General features: G+C 50.3%; 3 protein-coding genes across 6 annotated transcripts in view; 1 reads left to right on the top strand and 2 right to left on the bottom strand.

The window, feature by feature from the left end:
* CD59 (CD59 molecule (CD59 blood group)) overlaps positions 1-19,881 on the bottom strand; it is a 684,742-nt gene that overhangs the window by 540,911 nt on the left and 123,950 nt on the right. The window lies entirely within an intron of this gene.
* KIAA1549L (KIAA1549 like) overlaps positions 1-19,881 on the top strand; it is a 319,252-nt gene that overhangs the window by 226,164 nt on the left and 73,207 nt on the right. For all 4 annotated transcript variants that reach the window (XM_008269586.4, XM_002709213.5, XM_017345847.3 and 1 more), the window contains 2 exons: positions 7,720-7,891; positions 15,870-16,033. In XM_008269586.4, the coding sequence (XP_008267808.2) occupies positions 7,720-7,891; positions 15,870-16,033 (336 nt within the window). The remainder of the gene's footprint in view (positions 1-7,719; positions 7,892-15,869; positions 16,034-19,881) is intronic.
* Positions 13,738-14,426, bottom strand: LOC100339797 (N-terminal Xaa-Pro-Lys N-methyltransferase 1). The gene is given in 2 exon segments (XM_017345856.3): positions 13,738-13,824; positions 13,827-14,426. Coding segments are annotated over 2 exon segments (672 nt in total). The 5' UTR covers positions 14,412-14,426.

The following is a 19,881-nucleotide window of genomic DNA, read 5'->3' as shown; positions in this document are numbered from 1 at the left end:
TGAGTCTATCACACCCCTGACCCAGACTCCAGGTCTCTCCACTCACAGTGGTGGATTTGGCCCCTGTCCTAATGCAGATTGGCTTGGGATTCAAAGTCTTTGTGGTCTGTGATGACCTTACCACAGGGAAAGTCATGGTGAATTTTGTGCACCAGGTACGTGATTTCCCCTGTGTAGGCTCCATGTAAACTCTAAATCCATGCTTCTCCACATGACAGAAAGGAAGTCAGTGATACTCAGACTGTGAAATGGGATTTGCAGCAGCTGTAGGGGGAGAGAGGAGCACGCTACAGTCCTGGGGTCCTTTGTCTGAGGGACTGACACGTTCTGCACGGCTCAAGGGGGTGTTCTTTCTCTCCTTCCTTGAAGGTGCTCAGTGCACGTGGCCCCTGAAACCTGCAGCTGCCTGGAAAACTTCAGTGAAGCAAGTAGGGACTTATTTCTGCAAAACCCTCATTTAATAGGTTGTAGATCACCTTGTAACATCACCCTCAGAGAAATCTTAAGAATTCACTATTTTTTTTTTTTTGACAGGCAGAGTGGACAGTGAGAGAGAGAGACAGAGAGAAAGGTCTTCCTTTGCCGTTGGATCACCCTCCAATGGCCGCCGCTGCAGCCGGCGCACCGCACTGATCCGATGGCAGGAGCCAGGATCCAGGTGCTTTTCCTGGTCTCCCATGGGGTGCAGGGCCCAAGCACCTGGGCCATCCTCCACTGCACTCCCTGGCCATAGCAGAGAGCTGGCCTGGAAGAGGGGCAACCGGGACAGAATCCGGCGCCCCAACCGGGACACGAACCCGGTGTGCCGGCGCCGCAAGGTGGAGGATTAGCCTATTGAGCCACGGCGCCGGCCTAAGAATTCACTATTAAATTTAAATTGAGCCAAGTTAGTAGACATTGGAATGATCACTCACCTATACCTTGTTGTGCTAACACTGTCTCCATTCCTTCCCGCTAGGGAAAGGATTAATATGTCCAAGTCTTTCCTGCCCCTCAACCCACAACCACCAAAATTCACTCTACCTAGTTTATATCATCTCTTGCCCAGAGGCCTTTCATCTTAGCTCAGAGAATTTTTAAAAATGATCTACTTTCATGAATATGGAGATTTAGTCTAGAATCTAAAGATATTTCTCTAGTTAATATATTTGAGAAGTCCTAAGCAAAACTACCTATAACCAGTAAGCATTTTAAATGTTTGACTACACTGATTGTCAAAATAACACAAGTTTTAATTACTACAAGATGCTATTTTCCCCACTAAAGTTCAGTAAACTGATACTCTCCAGTGTGAGGAGAATGCAGTGAATCAGACATGTTTAAACAGAGTAACCGGGAATGGCCTTTGTGGAGGGCACATGAGCAATTTAGTTTTTTAATTTTTAATTTTATTTTTAAATTAATTTTATTTATTTGAAAGACAGAGTTACAGAGAGAGAGAGGTAGATACAGAGAGAGAGGTCTTCCATCCACTGGTTCACTCCCCAGATGGCCACAATGGTTGGAGCTGTGCCGATCCGAAGCCAGGAGCCAGGAACCTCTTCCAGGTCTCCCTTGTGGGTGCAGGGGCCCAAGGACTTAGGCCATCCTCTACTGCTTTCCCAGGCCATAGCAGAGAGCTGGACCTGGAGAAGAGCAGCCAGGACTATAACCGGCGCCCATATGGGTTGCCAGTGCTTCAGGCCAGGGCATTAACCCACTGCGCCACAGTGCCGGCCCCAACATGAGTAATTTAGTTGAGAACCTTTTGGATGGTGCTGTAGTTTGGATATCAGTTTGTGTCGCTCCCCGTCTTCGTGGAGGAACGACACAGGACCCTGCGCTGTTCTTTCGTCTGCTCAGCCCTCCCCGGGTTTGCTGCTGGTTCTTCCCGGGTTGGCTACCGTCCCTTCCACCTCCGTGGAAGGGCGGTTCCCCCTGGCCACTTTCCCCACTTCCGCGGGGGAGCGGCACACCGCCGGCCGGCTCTCTTGGGCGCTGCACAGGTGTTCCTTCAGATAGATGTTCCCCTTAGATGTTCCTGGTGCATGTTGTCTCTCTCCTCCTTTATAGTCCTCTTCCGCCAATCCCAACTCGGCTGCCCACATGCCGAGTACGCTGCTCTCCTCCAATCAGGAGCAGGATCAGCTCCTGGAGGTCATCACTCAAGTTGGCAAGAGGCAGCTGCGTAAAAGCTGTTTTCTCCTCTCCCAGCGCCATATTGTGGGAGAGCAGATGCATAGAATAAGTCTTAATTCCAGTAACTTAGTCTAGTCCGAGTTGCTCCCAGTTGCTCCCCACAGATCCCCCTTTCTTTTTATTTTTGGCATTGATACGTGCCTGTCTTCGGTGCCCCGCGGCACACACTCTGCTCTGCTTGCCAGAGTTGTCCACAAGTGCTTACAAGCCCTACCAATAAGGCAAACCGAATCCGGGTCCTCTCTTCGCCATGTTGTGAGGAGGTTTTTAAGCGCTTGATGCGTGCCTGTGTTCGGTGCCCTGCAGCGCATGCTCTGCTCTGCTAGAACTGCCTGCAAGTGCTTACAAGCCCTAGCAAACAGGCAAACCGAATCCAAGCCCTCTCATTGCCGTCTTGTAGGGAGACTTATTGATGTTAATTCGTGCCTGTCTTCGGTGACCTGCGGCGCATAAGCTGCTAGCCGTCCACAGGTGCTTATCGTCTTACTAATCAGGCAGACCGAATCCAAGCTCTCTCATTGCCGTGTTGTGGGGAGGCCTTATTTTTCTCTATTTCTCTATCTCCGGGCATTCCTATTTCTCCTATTTTACTTCTATCTGCCAGCATTCCTATTTCTCTCATTTTACTTCTAAACTTCTGTTTCTCTTATCTTCGCGGCTTCCCGGCGCCCGCCCCGAGGCTGCTTCTCGGCGCCTCGCCGCCCCGCGGCGGCTTCCCGGCTTAGCGCCGCTTCAGCCCGCACTTCTCTCATCTGCGCGGCTTCCCGGCGCCCGCCCTGCGGCGGGCTCCCGGCTCTGCGCGGCTCGGCTTTGCGCACTCCGTGGTCTCCACGCCCTTCGCGCCCGCACCACGGCCTTTGCGCCAGCCCCGCGTTCCCTATCTATTCACGCCCCGTGCTCTCTCTGCACGCGGCGGCTTCCGCGAATCACACAGCGTAGCTCACGTTTCCGCCACTGGCATTCAGTCCAAGTTCCCCGGACTAACCTGGCGAATTCCAACCTGGCAGCCCACGTCTCTGCCTCTGGTTCCAGATTTTCGCCTTTTGCTCCCCGGGCTGACTTGAAGAATTCCAAGCTGGCTTACGTCTCCGCCTCGGCCTGCCCCCGTGGCTTCAATTTCCCTAACATTTTTCTCTACCCGGTATGTTTCCCTAACTTTTCTTCCAACAACAATATTCCCCTCTCATTTCTCCCGGTTTCTCCCCACAGTCCGCATCCGAGTCCAAGCCTCCTCCAGGTTTCACTTTCACTTTCAATCTCCTAGCTTCCCCGCCATAGTCCGCATCCGAGTCTATGAAAGCTTTCACTTTCACTTTCAATCCTAACTTCTTTCCCACAGTCCATATCCGAGTCTATGCCTAGGCTTTCAATAGCTTCTTCCGGCACCTTTTCCGTCCGGCTTTTCCCTAGGCTCTTTGCTAGTCTCTCTCTCCAGTATTTTCCCACTTCTTCCCGTTTCTTCCCTCCTAGGTTTCCCTTATCCGAGTCACGGCACCATTATGTCGCTCCCCCTCTTCGTGGAGGAACAACACTAAGCCCTGCCTAGGCTTCATATCCGAGTCACGGCACCATTATGTCGCTCCCCCTCTTCATGGAGGAGCAACACAGGACCCTGCGCTGTTCTTTCGTCTGCTCGGCCCTCCCCGGGTTTGCTGCTGGTTCTTCCCAGGTTGGCTACCATCCCTTCCACCTCCGTGGAAGGGCGGTTCCCCCTGGCCACTTTCCCCACTTCCGCGGGGGAGCGGCACACCGCCGGCCGGCTCTCTTGGGGGCTGCACAGGTGTTCCTTCAGATAGATGTTCCCCTTAGATGTTCCTGGTGCATGTTGTCTCTCTCCTCCTTTATAGTCCTCTTCCGCCAACCCCAACTCGGCTGCCCACACGCCGAGTACGCTGCTCTCCTCCAATCAGGAGCAGGATCAGCTCCTGGAGGTCATCACTCAAGTTGGCAAGAGGCAGCTGCGTAAAAGCTGTTTTCTCCTCTCCCAGCGCCATGTTGTGGGAGAGCAGATGCATAGAATAAGTCTTAATTCCAGTAACTTAGTCTAGTCCGAGTTGCTCCCAGTTGCTCCCCACAAGTTTGGGTATCCCCAGACTGCCCATGTGTTAAAGGCTTGTTCCCAAATCTTTATATACACTCGTGGTACTAAGAGGGTAGAAACTTTGTGGTAGGTAGAGGTGGGACCTTTGGGAGGTGATTAGATTGAACTCGATCATTGGGATGGAGTTCCCATGACATAATCCTGGTGACTTTAGAAGGAGAGACAGAGACAGACACAGGTGCTCCCTCCTGCCCTGTGATGTTTTGGGCCACCTGAGAACTCAGCTAGACAGCACCATCACCAGTAGCTGAACCAGTGGGGCTGTCTGTGAACAGAGGATGGGGAATCTGAAACCAACCTCCTTCCTTCACAAATGGCTTGTCTTAGGCATTTCATTGTAGTGATGAAAAGTAGGCTAACATAGATGGTCACATCTGACTCCTAGAACCTTATTTAGAGAAGATAGAGGTGAACACAAAGACAAATGGATGAGGGCAGTGATTTCCAGAGAGTGTATAGGAACTAACCCTATCAGGTGCCCTAAGGCAGAGTCTCTCTGGCCAAACAAGTCTGGGCAAGGCTGCATACTATAACCCCTTCTTGAAGATATCCAAAGCATATTTGCCTCCTACAACTCTAAATAGACCTGACATAAAGAAATACCTTTGATTTTGTTCAACATACTGGCTTCCAAATGTAATTATCAATGACACTCTTGTTTCTTAATAATATCTACATTATAACATTTTATTTTGAACATTTTCAAGCTCAAACCATTGAAAAAGTATGCAGCGAATACCCACGTATTCACTATACAGGTTCTGCAATTAGCATAGGTTTGTATTATGTATTTGATAATGTGTATCATTTCCATACACTTTCCATAACATGCATTTCCTATACTTCCAAATCAAAAGTTGGTTTTCAATTTCTAACACTTCATGTATATAGAGACCCTTATGTTGGTTCTTAGGGCTGGTAAGTGTTTGTTCTATAAGACACTGATACATTCCACAGTCCCACCATCCAGGGGAATTCCAGTTGCTCCATATTCTATAACATTTGGTGTTGCCAGTCCTGCTTGTTTTAGTCATTCTGGTCAGTGTATATATCGTCCTGTAGTTTGAATTTCCCCATGTGCTTTGTTGGTTATTCAGCTATCTTCCTTTGTGAAATTTTTTGATCAGATATTTTGCACATTTTAATTGGATTATAGTAATAGCTATTTTTAAATTATTATGTATATAGCATACAATCAAAAGAATGTAAAACGTGTAGGTCTTAAAGAAACTAAACACTCACAAGCTGAAAGGTAAGAGTGTCACTATTCCTTCCTGTCTCACCCCTGCGGCCTATTATTGGTTTCTCTGATGGTTCTCCCTTCCTTCTCAGAATTGAGCAAGATCCTGAATTTTGTATTAACTCATTTCCGTATTTCTTGTCTAGAGTTTTTACTATCCATATGTGTATCCCTAAACTGTATGTCATGTAGTTTTGTCTGATTTGGAATTTTATGCTCTGTGATTTGTGTCTTTTACTTAATATCAGCCTTATATTCTTAGCCATATTGGTATGAATATAGCCTAGTTCATTCACTTGCACTTCTCTGTAGTTTTTCATTGGGTAACTGTACCATACCTCATTTACCTCACCTCCTATTAATATATTTTGAATTTTCAGGGTCTTTTTTTTTTACTATTTTGAACAATGTTGCTATAAACATTTTTGTATTATCTTTAATATCCTATGAAACTCATACCTTGTAATATATACTTTGGAAAATATTATATTACATTGTAAGGTTTATTGATTGTTAATTGTAATAGAAAAAGGTTGGCAGCCTAAGTGTTCAATAATAAAGTGTTAGAAAATTTACCAGGCATTCATACAACAGAATACTATGTCAGTAATGACATTTTTTATTTTTTATTATTATTATTTTTTGACAGGCAGAGTGGACAGTGAGAGAGAGAGACAGAGAGAAAGGTCTTCCTTTGCCGTTGGTTCACCCTCCAATGGCCGCCACGGCCAGCGCGCTGCGGCCAGCGCACCGCACTGATCCAATAGCAGGAGCCAGGTACCTCTCCTGGTCTCCCATGGGGTGCAGGGCCCAAGCACCTGGGCCATCCTCCACTGCACTCCCTGGCCACAGCAGAGAGCTGGCCTGGAAGAGGGGCAACCGGGACAGAATCCGGCCCCCCACCGGGACTAGAACCCGGTGTGCCTGCGCCACAAGGCGGAGGATTAGCCTAGTGAGCTGCGGCGCCGGCCAGTATTGACATTTTTGATTATCAACTTTTTTTTTTTTTTTTGACAGGCAGAGTTAGACAGGGAGAGAGAGAGAGAGACAGAGAGAAAGGTCTTCCTTTTCCGTTGGTTCACCCCCAAAGTGGCCACTATGGCCAGCACGTTGCTGCTGGCGCGCTGTGCCGATCTGAAGCCAGGAGCCAGGTGCTTCCTCCTGGTCTCCCATGCGGGTGTAGGACCCAAGGACCTGGGCCATCCTCCACTGCACTCCCGGACCACAGCAGAGAGCTGGACTGGAAGAGGAGCAACCGAGACTAGAACCCAGCGCCCCAACCGGGACTAGAACCTGGGGTGCTGGCACCGCAGGTGGAGGATTAGCCTAGTGAGCCAGATTATCAATTGTTAATTGCACTAGTGAAGAACTAGTGACAAGCTAAATGATTAACAATAAAGGATTTGCTAAATAAGTCTATGAGGTAGGCATTGGAATTCGCAGAGAAATAAGCATTTATCCTTTTTATATTTAAGTAAAAAGAGCAAGTTATGATATACAGAATATGATAAATAACTTTGTACAATAGGAAAGGGAAGTTTCATGGAAAAAAACAAATAGAAGCAAATAGTCCAAAATGGTGCCAGGAATTAGTTTGTGGTAGGATTATAGGAAGCTTTTGTTTTATTTCGTTTCTTGATGCTGTTCTGTATCTTCGGGTTGTCCTGTAATAAATATAGAAAACTTGCAGGGTAAAAAAAAAAATCAAAAATGTTCTTTTAGAGAAAGAACTTAAGAGTTTCGCAGTCCTGCTTTTATCAGAGGTCTGCTGAATTCTAGACACGCAAGTTACTTTTCTCCCCTTTGTGGCAATTGCAGGGATTTGAAATTAAAAATCGTGCCTGAGAGCAACCTGACATGCCCTGAATTCGTGGGGAGGCCTACTTTCAAACGAGGCCGGAGTTCTGGGGACGCGCCACTGTCCCATATCTTCTTTCCTAACCTCAACTTGTTCTTGCTCAGAGGCTCATATTTTTCAGAACCTTGTTTCTCCTCGCAGTCCCCTGCTCCAGCCACAGCAGGCGCCCGAGAGGCTGGATCCAGGGAGGTACTCAATGGCTGAGGTCTGGTAGAGACGTTGTGGGTCTGCTTAGCCACCGGAGCCTTCAGCCGCGGGGAGAGGAGAGCCTGCCGGTTGCCTGCAGCTTGCGGGCTCGGAGCAAGATGCCCTGTAAACATGGGGCCTGTCTTTCTCTAAAAGATGGTCAAGATGCAGCGTGTGCCAGGACCGAAGGACCCCGCGGAGCTGACCTACTACACACTGTACAACGGGAAGCCTCTGCTGGGGACTGCAGCAGCCAAGATCCTCAGCACCATTGACTCCCAAAGGATGGCCTTGACCCTGCATCACGTCGTCCTCCTGCAAGCTGACCGTAAGGGGATAGTCCTTTCCTTCCATGTTTTTCGTGCCATTAAGTGTTCCTTGCCAAAGTGATCCCCCAAACTCAGAGCTGAGCACCTCTGTGTGGAATCCATCGGCTGCTGTCTGTGTTGTGTGACGCACTAGGTTTTGTGTTGGGAAACTGGAATGATGGTAGTGAAATCGCTGTCCCACCCCTCTTCCTCCTCTGTGGAATCTAGTGAACGGCTGTGAGAAGTCACGCTGGTGTGTGGAGGAACTGAAGCTCATTTGATCCCACAGACATTTACTGGGTGCTATGAACTGAGCTTAGGGCTGAGGACTAAGAAATGGGAGAGACCTGCTCCTGCCTTTAAGGAGCAGGCGAGTTGATGCAGATGCAATAGGAGACATTGCAGGCAGCAGCTGTGGGAGGACATAGTGACCCAGGCAACCACAGCGGGAAGGTTTGCCTGGAAGAGCCACTGGGAAAGAAGAAACAGCAGGAGGGTCTTTAAGCAGCTGCTGCCTCAGTGAGCCGCTGCTCTGTGGTTCCTTCCTCTTTATTTTTCCACTCTGCTTCACTGGGGCAATGCTTACTTAGCTCCAAATGACAGAAGAGAAAACCAAGGCTGAGAAACATTCGATAATCTGCTCAGCGTCATAGACTAAGGTAGTGAAGTATGTATCTGGATCCGACCTCAAGCCTGAGTTCTGACCTCAACACTAAGACTTCAGCAGGGGCGGGTAGGGAGTGGAAGGGAGGTGCTCCAGAAAGGGGAAGCAGGAGGAGCAAAAGAATGGAGGGGAGATGTACCAGGTGAACCGGAAACCAAGGAGTTCAGCTTGCCTGGTGGAGGAGTGGGAGGATTAGAACGGCGAACTGGCTGGGAGACTCAGCCCTGACTGGCGAGGGAGGGAGAGATGGTCCCAAGAGGACAGGCTGGGGGGAGCTGCTGGAGATCTCTGAGCAGGGGAGTAAAATCCGGGGACCGCCTCCAATTTAGAGAGGACAGCTGGTTACCATGTCTGGATGGAAGGAGACAGGAGGTGGCAGGACCCGTGGGGAAGCAAGCTCTGTGGTGTCCCAGGCATTGGGGACCCAAACAAGAGCTGTAAGGAAAGTGAGGAGAGGGGAGGGGAGGAGGGTGGAGATTGTGTTTTGGAAGTGTTTGGCACTACCCTGAGCATGGAAAGACATGGAAGGACATCTCCATGGGTCTCCTGGTTGGTGTTCATGAACCCTAAGGACCTGGCATCTGGGGTGGGCATCTGGCCTATGGTTAAGACACATCAGTTAAGATGCTTGCATCCACCATCAGAGTGCTGGGCTCCAATGCCTGGTTCCTGACTCCAGGTTCCTGCTAATGCAAGCCCTGGGAGGCACAAGTGAAGGCTCAAGTGACTGGGCCCCTGACATCTATGTAGAATAAGACCTGTGGTTTCTAGCCCTTGCAAGCATTTAAGGAGTGAACCAGGGGATGGGATCTTTCTCCTTCTGTGTCTATCCATCTGTCTGTCTTTCTCTCTGCCTCTAAAGTATGGGGGATAAAAGCACCTGACCCCTGGTGTGTGCCTTTCCTCTCCTCCTCACCTTTTGCCTTCATCCAGTGTGACTCCTGCATCAGCATGATGTTCCAGACCACGTGTTGTGTGCTTGGGCAGCATGTCCTACAGTGAGGATGTCACTCTCTGCAATCGTAGTTTGAAATGACTTTTTTTTAAAGATTTATTTATTTGTTTGAAAGTCAGAGCTACATAGAGAGAGAAGAGGCAGAGAGAGAGAGAGAGAGAGAGAGAGGTCTTCCATCCGCTGGTTCACTCCCCAATTGGTTCAACAGCCGGAGCCATGCTGATCCAAAGCCAGGAGCCAGGAGCTTCTTCTGGTCTCCCATGTGTGTGCAGGGAGTACTTGGGCCATCTTCCACTGCTTCCCCAGGCTGTTAACAGAGAGCTGGATTGAAAGAGAAGCAGCCAGGGCATGAACCAGCATCCATATTGGATGCCAGTGCCACAGGCCAAGGCTTAATCTACTACACCACAGTGCTGGCCCGCTTCTGAGCTCTTTAGAAACAGGTGCCGCAGCTCCTTCATCTTGGGGTGTCCAGCCCCAGCTACTTCCTGGCTCTATTCCTATGAAGGCAAAGAAACCTTCCTTTGCCCATTGCCTCTGCCAGGCCCCGAGAGAGGCGAATGGTTGGATGACACTCTAGCGGAGAGGTTGATGGCAGAGCATCTCAAGTGGGGGAGACCAGACCTGGCTTCCCAGCCCTACTCCTCCCCTTTCTAGCTCTGGAGCTTGGAATCAAATTAATGAGTCTCTCTGGCCTTCATTTTTCTCATCTTGAAATGGCAACATAGAAAGCATCTACCTAGTAGAGTTGCTCAGAGGATTAAGAGCAGATGTAAAGGACTTCATGGAGTCCTGGGCACCCAGAGAGTCCTGAGTGATGGTAGCCAAGGTCTCATTCACCCTAAGGAGCAGAGCTGGAGAGAGGGAAGAATGAAAGGAGACTCGGAGGCTGGGAGCCCGTGTCGTACAGAGACTGGGGTGCTGTTGATGGAAGTAGAAAGGGGGTTGGACAGCAGAAATGTTTCTGAGGGAGAAGGTAATTTATTGTTTGGGCCATGTTGAGTTTAAGGAGATGGTGACCAGGGGCTGCCAATGGGATAAAGTGGGTGCTGAGAGGATGTCAGGCACGCTGATAGGACTGTCCTATCAAGGTTAGGAAGACTGTTCAGAATTCAAGTCCAGATCTCAGAAGAGATTCGGGTCAACTCTATAGACCTTTATATGTGCACAGATGCAGGTTAGAATTAAAATCCCGGAACAAATGTGAGTGTGCAGGGAAGAACATTGCTTGAGAAGAGCAGAGTGAGAGGACACACTGGGAAGTACCTCTGCCCAGGAGCAGAGGAGGAGGGAGATGAGGCCAATGGAGAAGGAGATGAGCTGAGGTTTTCCAAGTCCCATTTCCTCTTGGTTTTGAAATCAGCCTGTGGCATTCATCTGAAGTCAGACTTTGCATTGAGAGTCACAGTGGTGAACATATTGTTCCCCTGAAGGGAGAGTGACCACATTCTGTGTGTTCCAGAGCCTTCTCAATGGCTGGTTCTAGGGCCGTGGGTGGCCAAGCATAATGCACACTTGACCCTCATCACCTCTGGGAGTTGGGGCAGCATCTAACTCTAGAGAAGCGGCTGGGTCGCGGATGCAACCTCACTGTTTTCCAGGTCTGAGGAGGGAAGCTCTTCGGAGCAGTTTCCAGTGCATGGACCGGGAACTTTCTCCCCACAGGGAAGCAGATCAAAGCAGATGGTAGCGTATCGTAAATGGGCATCAGACATTTCTCTGAAAAACACCACTTAACAAAAGCAAAAGACTGACCCTTTGGTGACAAGGACTCATACTTGTTCATTCCCTCAACAGATGATGTATTAAGTACCTACTGTGTGTCAGATCCTGTTCTAGCTGCTGGGATTATAGCAGGGAACAAAATAGCCACACACACACACACACACGCAAGCGTGCATACACACACACACACACACACACACACACACACCCCTGTCCATACAGAGCTGACATTCCTGAGAAGGCGGAACAAGTAAACAAAATAAATAAGTAATATGCTAGATACCAGTGAGTGCTGTGGTGAAAATTAGGGAGGGGAGGGCTAGGGAATGCCAAGGAGATAATGGTTGCAATTTTAAGCTGTTGAGTGCAAGCAGCTAAGAGGATCACTGAGAAAATAACCTTTGAATGACCATCTAAAGGAGGGAATGGTCCCCGAGGCTCTCAGGGGACCTGGTGTTCCAGAGGGAACGGGATGGAGACCCAGCCAGCTGGTCACTGAGGAAGTGGGCAGTGGTCGTGTTGAGGTCAGGGGTGCCAGTGAGGGCCACCATCGCCAGAGCCTCATGGGCTGGCCTCCAGTGGAACAAGAAACCACCAGAGGGTTTGGGCAGGAGAATGTCATGGTCTGAGAACTCACCAGCTACTGGCCTCAGGAGCTGCGTCCCTGTGTCTACTCACACCAGCGATGGTCTCAGATGTTTGAGACATAGGGACAGCCACAAAAATGAACTAGAGTCAGAAATGTTTTATTTGAGAAGTGGAGAGACAGATAGGGAGAACTCCCATCTTCTGGTTCACTCCCCAAATGCTCTCAACAGCTGAAGCCAGGAGCCAGGACTCAATCCAGGTCTCCCACGTGAGTGGCAGGGACCCAATTACTCAAGCCACTGTCACTGCCTCCCAGGGTCAGTATTAGCAAGAAGCTGGAGCTGGGACTTGAACCCTGGCACTCTGATGGAGAACGTAGGTGTCTCAACCACTAGGCTGGATGCCCACCCACGGGAAGCATTTCTGGATGAATTCCTTTTCCTTTCACATTGTCCCCATGGGAATAATCTGTTCTGTGTTTAGATTACTGGGACCCTTTGACTTTGTGCCCACTGACAGATACCTGTGTGTGTATGTGTGTTGAGTGCCAGGTGTGGGGTACACATACAGGGAAGCACACACTCCCAATCATGTGTGCTGTTTATTTGATGGTTCGTTTCAGAAAAATAACTTCCTAAAAATGGCTAGCCTTCCGGGGCTCACTTTCCTCATCTGTGAACTGGGGAGAAGAAGAACCCACAGGCAAAGGGCCTTAGGTGCTCAGAACACGTGTCCTCCACTGAAAGTCTTGCAATTTAAACAGCCATTCATCCCCTCTCACCTCTGTACATGACATTGGCCTTTTAGATCATTATGCCAATGGATATATTTGGTTTGGATGACTTTAGTTGACCTAACGTGAATATCATTTTGACCATTAACATGAATTATTAATGTGCATAAGAGAAGTCTGTTCTCTCCTTGTCTCAGTAGAGGTGAAGGGAACTCTACCTCCTGCACCAAGAAGAAACACATCCACAAAAACAATAAGACTGAGTACAAGCAAGAGCCCGTGAACATTTCTGTCTTGCGGGTGAAATATGTATACAGTTATGGTACACACGGGTACATGGTACATTTTTCTCCCTCAGAATAGAAAAGCCTAGCCAAAAGAAGCATATTGATATTTCCCATAGAAGCTCTGAGTTTTGAAAAATGTTAATGAAAAAACTCATATAAATACTGAATTACTAAAAGCAGTAGCAATTACATGTTTAATGTCAACAGAAGCACATTATCTAATGAGCTGTTTTCAGAAGTTAATAACGTGATTAATCATGGACTGATAAAAATGGTGGGAAAGAAGCACTTTTGTACTAACAGTGTCCTGGGCTCCAGGGCAGCCAGTGATAGGCAGATCATGGCCAAAGAGGGACCACTTGAAGTTGACGATGGCTGGAGTCGAAGAGGAAGCTGGCTGGCCTCCTAGGCAGGTTCTTAGTGCATGGCACTTTCTGGTGGGATCTTTCTATTCCGAGGTCTAGTGTCTGGTTTTGCAGCTCTTGTAGTCCCCAGAATTCAGCAGGATCGGGAGAACCAACTCATGCTAACCAAACTTACAAGAGATGGACATATAAACCAGATTTCAAGCGTATTCATTTAAAAGGTCTAGATTAGCCACCAGCAGATGGGACTTCTTGCAACTCTGTAAGAAAAACCTCTATGGAGAGCCAGATTGCACAAAGGATAATGGTAGTTCATGTCTGCATTTCTTCAACTTTTAATTGATCATCTACTAAGATGCTCGGGTTTTTTGTTTTGTTTTGTTTTTTGGTTTTATTTTTTATCCCGACTCCCACGTGGGAGCACTGGCTTCGTGGGCTGCGCTGCCCGGCCCCCCAGCGCCTGTTGGAAGAAGAGCCTGCACCGTGCGGACACACACGTGTGTATTTGGCAGCCCGACGCCCGCCCCGGCCCGGCCTGGCCCGGCGCCCTCATCTCAGGGCCAGGCTGTAGACGTGGTAGACCTTGTCGGGCAGGTTCTCCTGCCGCTACTCGGCGAGGAGGCTGAGGCCCGCGCTCTGCAGATGAGCGCGCACACCACGACCAGCGCGCGGCACACGCCGCTGTCCACGTCGTCCAGGATCACGCCCTCCTGGGCCATGTTGTCCTTGATGACGATGATGCCATTGGGGCACAGGCCCCGCTTGCAGCGCCGCAGGAACTTGGCCAGGTGCTCGTCCGTCAGGTGTCCTATCACCCACTGGATCCAGATGACGTCGTAGGAGCTGTGCCCGGGGCTCAAGTCCTGCAGGCCGCAGCAGAAGTAGTTGCGCACCCTCTTGCCCTCCTCGCCCAGGTAGGTCTTGGCTTCAGCCAGGAAGCCCTCCGTCACGTCCACCATGTCCACCACTCGGAAGAGCGGCAGGAGCAGCCGCTTGGTGATCCTCCCGATGCCGGCGCCGCAGTCCAGCGTGTAGGACGTCCCCGTCTTGTTCGGGCCGTCCCTGAGAAACCGCTGCAGGAACTTCCGGGAGCTGGTGATGTCGATGCTGGAGATGTGGCCATACCCCCCGAGCATGCCGTCCACTGTGGGCAGGATCTGCTTCCAGTACGTCTCGGCCTTGGAGTAGAACTGCTTCTCATCTCCAATCACCTCGCTCGTCATGCTGGCACCAGCCCCGTCTCAGTGCCCCTCCTTTAACGAGCGTCTACTAAGCAACTACCTGAGGATGCACCAGTGAACAAGAAGCACTCCCTGCCTTCTTGGATTATACATTCCAGTGGAGGGCAGGGGGTGCCAGAGAATGGGCAAGTACGTGTGTATCATGTGAGATGCTGGTACGTGCTTTAGAGCCTTGCTCCCCCAGGTGTGGCCTGGGGCTTGCTACAAGGACATCACCTGGGACCTTGTTAGAAAATCTCCTGACCCACACTCTGAACTCACAGAATCAGAATCCACATTGGAACAGGGCTCCCAGGTGATTGGTGTACCCACGAAAGTTTGAGAAGTATTGCTTTAGAAATAAAAAGTAAGCACGAGTGAGATGGAACATGGAAGGGGCAGACACTGTTATTTCATATGCAGAGCACAGGGACAGCCTCACAGACACGGGGACAAGTGAGCAGGGCCCTGGAAGTGAGGGTGGCCGCCATGTGGATTCCTGGTCAAGGCTGCTTGTGTGGAGTTATCAGCGGGCGCAAAGGCCTGACCCCGGAGCACGTGTCCATGTTTGAGGAGCAGGAGGAGGCCAGCAGGCCAGGAGCGTGGTGAGTTCAGAGAAGAGCAGTCGGCTAAAAGGCCAGAGAAACAGCCGAGGAGGCCAGGGGAGGGGCGGATCGGCTAGGGTTTGTAGAAATGATAAGGAGTCCGCTTCTTGCTGTCCGGGTGATAGAAGCTCTGACGGCTTTTGAGCAGAGGAGTGTTGTCATCTGAGGTTTTAAAGCTCAACCCAGCAGCCGTGCTGTGAATAGGCCGCCGGGGACCCGGGCAAGGTGGGAGGGCCACTGCGTATTGCAGGGGAGAGGTGTTGGTGGCTTGGTGGAGTTGACAGTTTGCTGATGAGCAGGACATTGGGTGAGCATGAGAAAGGCTGCCCTCTTGGCTAGGCTGAAGTGTTTCCAAGCTCCCCAGCCATTCCTCCCAGAGCTCATCTGCTCGGATTACACTGTATTCTTTGCTCACCCACAGGGTGGCCTCACTACCGTGGTTAGAGCCACTCTACGGTTCTGGCCCCAGGCTCCAACACCCATTTTGAGTCCTGGTTCTTCTCTCACCTCTTCTCACTGTCAATGAGGAAAACCACACCGATCCATCTTCCTTCTCTCCTTCCTCTTAGTCGTAGTAAAGATGGGCATTTATTGAGCACCTACCATGGACCTCACCAAAACAGCACTCAGTGATAGCCCCATTTCACAGATGAGGAAACTGAGACTCGGAGAGCTCGGGTGACTTGCTCACAGTCCCACAGGGGCGGCAGAGGTATCAGCTTTCCAATGCCAGGCCCTGGTAACATCCACACCCTCTGGTCGCACATCGCGTAGCTTGGGGCCGGAAGGTGTCTGAGTCGCTTTCCTCTCCCCAAGTGCTCCTTGTGAACGGCTTCCTGCTGGCTCTTTCTCACAGCCGTGGTGAAGAACCCGCCCAACAACCTGTGGATCATCGCTGCAGTGCTGGCGCCCATCGCCGTGGTCACGGTCATCATCATCATCATCACCGCTGTGCTCTGCAGGAAGAACAAGAACGACTTCAAGGCAGACACCATGATAAACCTGCCACAGAGAGCCAAGGTGCGTGGCGCGGTGGGGAGGGCGTGCAAGCCTGCAGGGCCCCTGCCTGCCTCTCCCTCCTGACTTTTAAGGCAGGTGCCTTCAGAGCCACCCTCCCAGGTCCCCATTTCGAGGAGACCCTTTATTTTATGACCGGGTCAGGAGACGGATGCCTCCCCGTGCCGCATGCTCTCTCTTTGCCCTAAGTGCTTCCAAGTCTTTACAGGGGGCAACAGCCAAGTGCTCCCCTCAGAGGAAGGACCATGATTTTACAGATGAGCAAATGGAGGCACAGAAAATGAGGACTGGATGGCGGTGGAAGGACCTGGGGTTAATTTAACCAGACGCCCTACTTTTATGTACGAAAAGTGACCCCGTCACTGTTCCCTAGTTCTAAGGAGCAGAGTCAATGGATGAACCAGGGCTGCTACGGTCCGCATGTTTGTGTCCCCCAGATTTCTGTGATGCCATTTTAGCCCACGAGGTGACAGTACTTGCAGGTGGGGGCCTTAGAGGAGTGATGAGGTCATGATGGTGGAGCCCTCGGGAATGGGATCCATGCCCTTAGGACGGACACCCTAGAGCGTGCCCTGGCCTCCGATCCTGTGTGAGGACATGGCCAGAAGTCAGCATCCAGAGCCTGGGAGAGGGCCCCTGCCAGGACTGGCCGTGCCAGCTCCTTCCCCTCGGGCTTCTCGGCCTCCAGAACTAGGGGCACATTGCTGTTACCCAGAAGCCACTCTGTCTGTCCATGGTGTTTCGGCAGAGCAGCCCCAACCGAGACACGGCGGCTCAACTCTGTTGGACACACTGGCAGGAGTGACTCACCTTCCGAGGCCACCATGAGCCGTGGCTGGGCAGCCACCGCACTCCGTTCAGTGGCTCTCCTGAAGCCCGTCATGGAGTCCCATCCTCCTGCCAGGGCCTCCCTGTCTCTGCCCCAGCTGCCTCCGGTGACTGGGCAGGAAATCCTCCAGCTTGGTTTTCCAGTCACGTAGCTACCTTCAATGATAGTCCCTCAGGGAACTAGACTCGCCATGATTCTCGGTGTTTAAATAATGTCTCCCAATCTGCTGGGCTCCAAGAGGCCTGGCACCTCATTTGTTCATGGCAGCAACCCTGGGAGGGAGGTCACAGCCAGGGCACGTTTCATTATCCTCATTTTGCTCCTAAGAAACCTCAGGGAAAGAGACCCCGGGGTTTGTCCCAAGTCGCACTACTAACAACTGAGGGGTGCCTGAGGCCCATATCCAAGCCTCTGAGCTCCTTCTGCCTGAATCCTGCTATGTGGCAGGTAGAATCCTCTTCCAGCTCTGAACGCCTGAGCCTGGTCCACCTGTGCAGGAACGAAACAGCAGATTCCTCTTCCCACACACTTCCCGCCCATTGGAATGCATGGCAGCCATGGGGATCATTTTTGCTGTCTTAGTTTCTTTCGGGATGAGAACACCTTCCTTCGGCACAGGAAATCAAAGGATTTGTTCTGCTTGTTAAACCTGTATACCTGTTGGGGAGCCGCTGCTTGATTAGACACGCTGTCTACAGAAAACCAAACCCCAAAGATTATTGTTCTGTTTCTGTTGACACCGAGGCACCTGCTCCCACACACAGCAGGAGGTCAGTAAGACAGGTACGTGCGGAGTTGCCCAAGCAGTGTAATATGAAACTGTTCTGAGTTCTGTCTCAGCTTCTTTTCAGCATGAGCCTTTCAAACTCAAGTAAGGAGCACACTCTGATGGCAGCCCAGGCCAGGAATGCCAAACACATTTCTGTTGTCTGTAAGCCACTCTGTCCATGGTGTTCTGGGTCACACTGAGGTTGCAAGGGGCAGCTCAGTGTTGTAGATGAAACAAAAATTTGACTCCTTTGCCAAGAGGAGTGGGGAAGCACCTGGTTTCAGCACACCTTCTGGCCGGAAGGCTGCCTGAAGCTGGAACAGATTCATGTTTTGATTTTTCCTTCGCTCCGTTTGTGTACCTACCTGGTGTACTGTGCTCCGTGAAGTACCTGGCTGGTGCTGAAAATCAAGCACATTTATGTTCTACGAGATGATTGACGTCCCTTGTGTGTGGTACTGCTGATTGCTTTTCCCTTCAGTGAGGCTGGGCTGCCCACTCTGATTTCCAAAGCCCCTTTAGCACGGGAACCCAGCAGGGTGTTACTGTCAGTCTCTTACCGAGTCCTTCTGCCATTGCAATGCAGGGACTCTGCAGCGTCTGGGAGACGGGAGGGCCGCCAACATCACTTCTCACAACCTCGCGGGTAGGAGCAGAATCAAGTGCATGCTGAGGGATGAGGCAGAATGGAAAAGTTAGCTTTCACTGCCAGCCCCTAGGCTAGAAAGATGGTCCCAGGGCTGAACCTGTGCCTTTAGAATGCAGGCTACAGTGCTGGAGGACTGTCCTGAGGTCCTTCTCAGCAATGAACTTAGCATGCTAAGCAGAGGAGGCGAGTGTGGCTTTCCTGGGAGTGGAGGCTAGGGTGTGGACACCTGCACCCTCTTCGGAGACAAGGTTCTTAGACGGGCCTGTCACCACTGTTGTCAGCTGGGCTTCTGCATGAAGAACGTCAATGAAATGATAAATGCAAGAGAGCCAGGTGTCATGACTTCCGTCACCTCCTTCTTCCTACTTCACTTCTTTGTACTCCTTATCGTTGGCTTTATAGCTGCTTCCCCGTTCTTCACTTCATGAAATTGAAGGAACCCAGCTACCTGAAATAGGCATCCCTAGTTAGTGCCACAGCCAGGACGCAGGATGGACCTGGGAAGGGCTGGGGTAGATGGCAGACTGTGGGCTCAAGACAGGTCACTTGCTCCCTAAGAACAGCCAAGTGCTTCTTCTTTCCCACAGCCCTGGGTCAGTTTCTTAACCTCTTTGTGTCTCATGTTTCCCATTTGTAGACTGGGGATAACAATGTTCATGGATAGGTTACTGTGAGGGGTAAGTAAAACAGACATACTTGCTTGTGAGCTGTGCCTGTGCATAATAAATATTACGTGTGAGTTGGCTTCTGTTGTTATATGTGCTTTTTTTCTTTAAAGGCCTTGGCAATGTGTCTACTTTGAAATTACAGGAAATTATTTTGACTTGATAATTTTATACAATTATGCATCATGATGTATTAAAGGGGTTGGAGGTCACTAGCATATGTTCAGTAGGAAATTCACTGGTCTCAGGTAGTTTTCGAGTTGAAAGTTGAAGGACCACTCCCTGAAAGTGAGTGAGTGACTAGTCTTGAGTCTTTCACTACTTAGCTGCGTGATTGTGGACAAATCAATGAAGCTCTCTGAGCCTTTGTTTTCTTGCCTGTGAAGGAAAGACTGTGATTTTTTTTTAAAAGATTTTATTTATTTTATTTGAGAGGTAGAGTTACAGACAGAGAGAAGGAGAGACAGAGAGAGAGAGAGGTCTTCCATCCACTGGTTCACTCCCCAAAGAGCCACAATGGCTAGAGCTGGGCCGATGGGAAGCCAGGAGCCAGAGCATCTTCCAGGTCTCCCAAGAGGGACCACCTTTTAAACTTGTTATTTTTTAATGGTTTACGGTTTATTTGAAAGGCAGAGTGACAGAAACAGAGACCTTTCACATGCTGCTTCACTCTCCCAAATGGCCAGGGCTTGGCCAAACTGATGCCAGGAACCAGGAAGTCATCTAGGTTTTCCATGTTGGTGTCTGGAGCTCAGGTACCTAGGACATCCTCTGTTGACTTCCCAGGCACATTATCAGGGAGCTGGATTGTAAGTGAGCAGCAGCCAGACTCAAACTGGCACTCCAACATGGGCTGTCAGTGGCATAGACGATGGCTCAGCCTGCAGTGCCAGAGCGCCAGCCCCCAGCTTATTTCTTTATGTCTCCTTCTGCACACCC

Source organism: Oryctolagus cuniculus, chromosome 1 (assembly GCF_964237555.1).
Source record: "Oryctolagus cuniculus chromosome 1, mOryCun1.1, whole genome shotgun sequence".
In the NCBI taxonomy this organism is placed as follows: domain Eukaryota; kingdom Metazoa; phylum Chordata; class Mammalia; order Lagomorpha; family Leporidae; genus Oryctolagus; species Oryctolagus cuniculus.
Note: the sequence above shows the minus strand (reverse complement) of the source record. Positions and strands in the feature narration are given on the sequence as shown.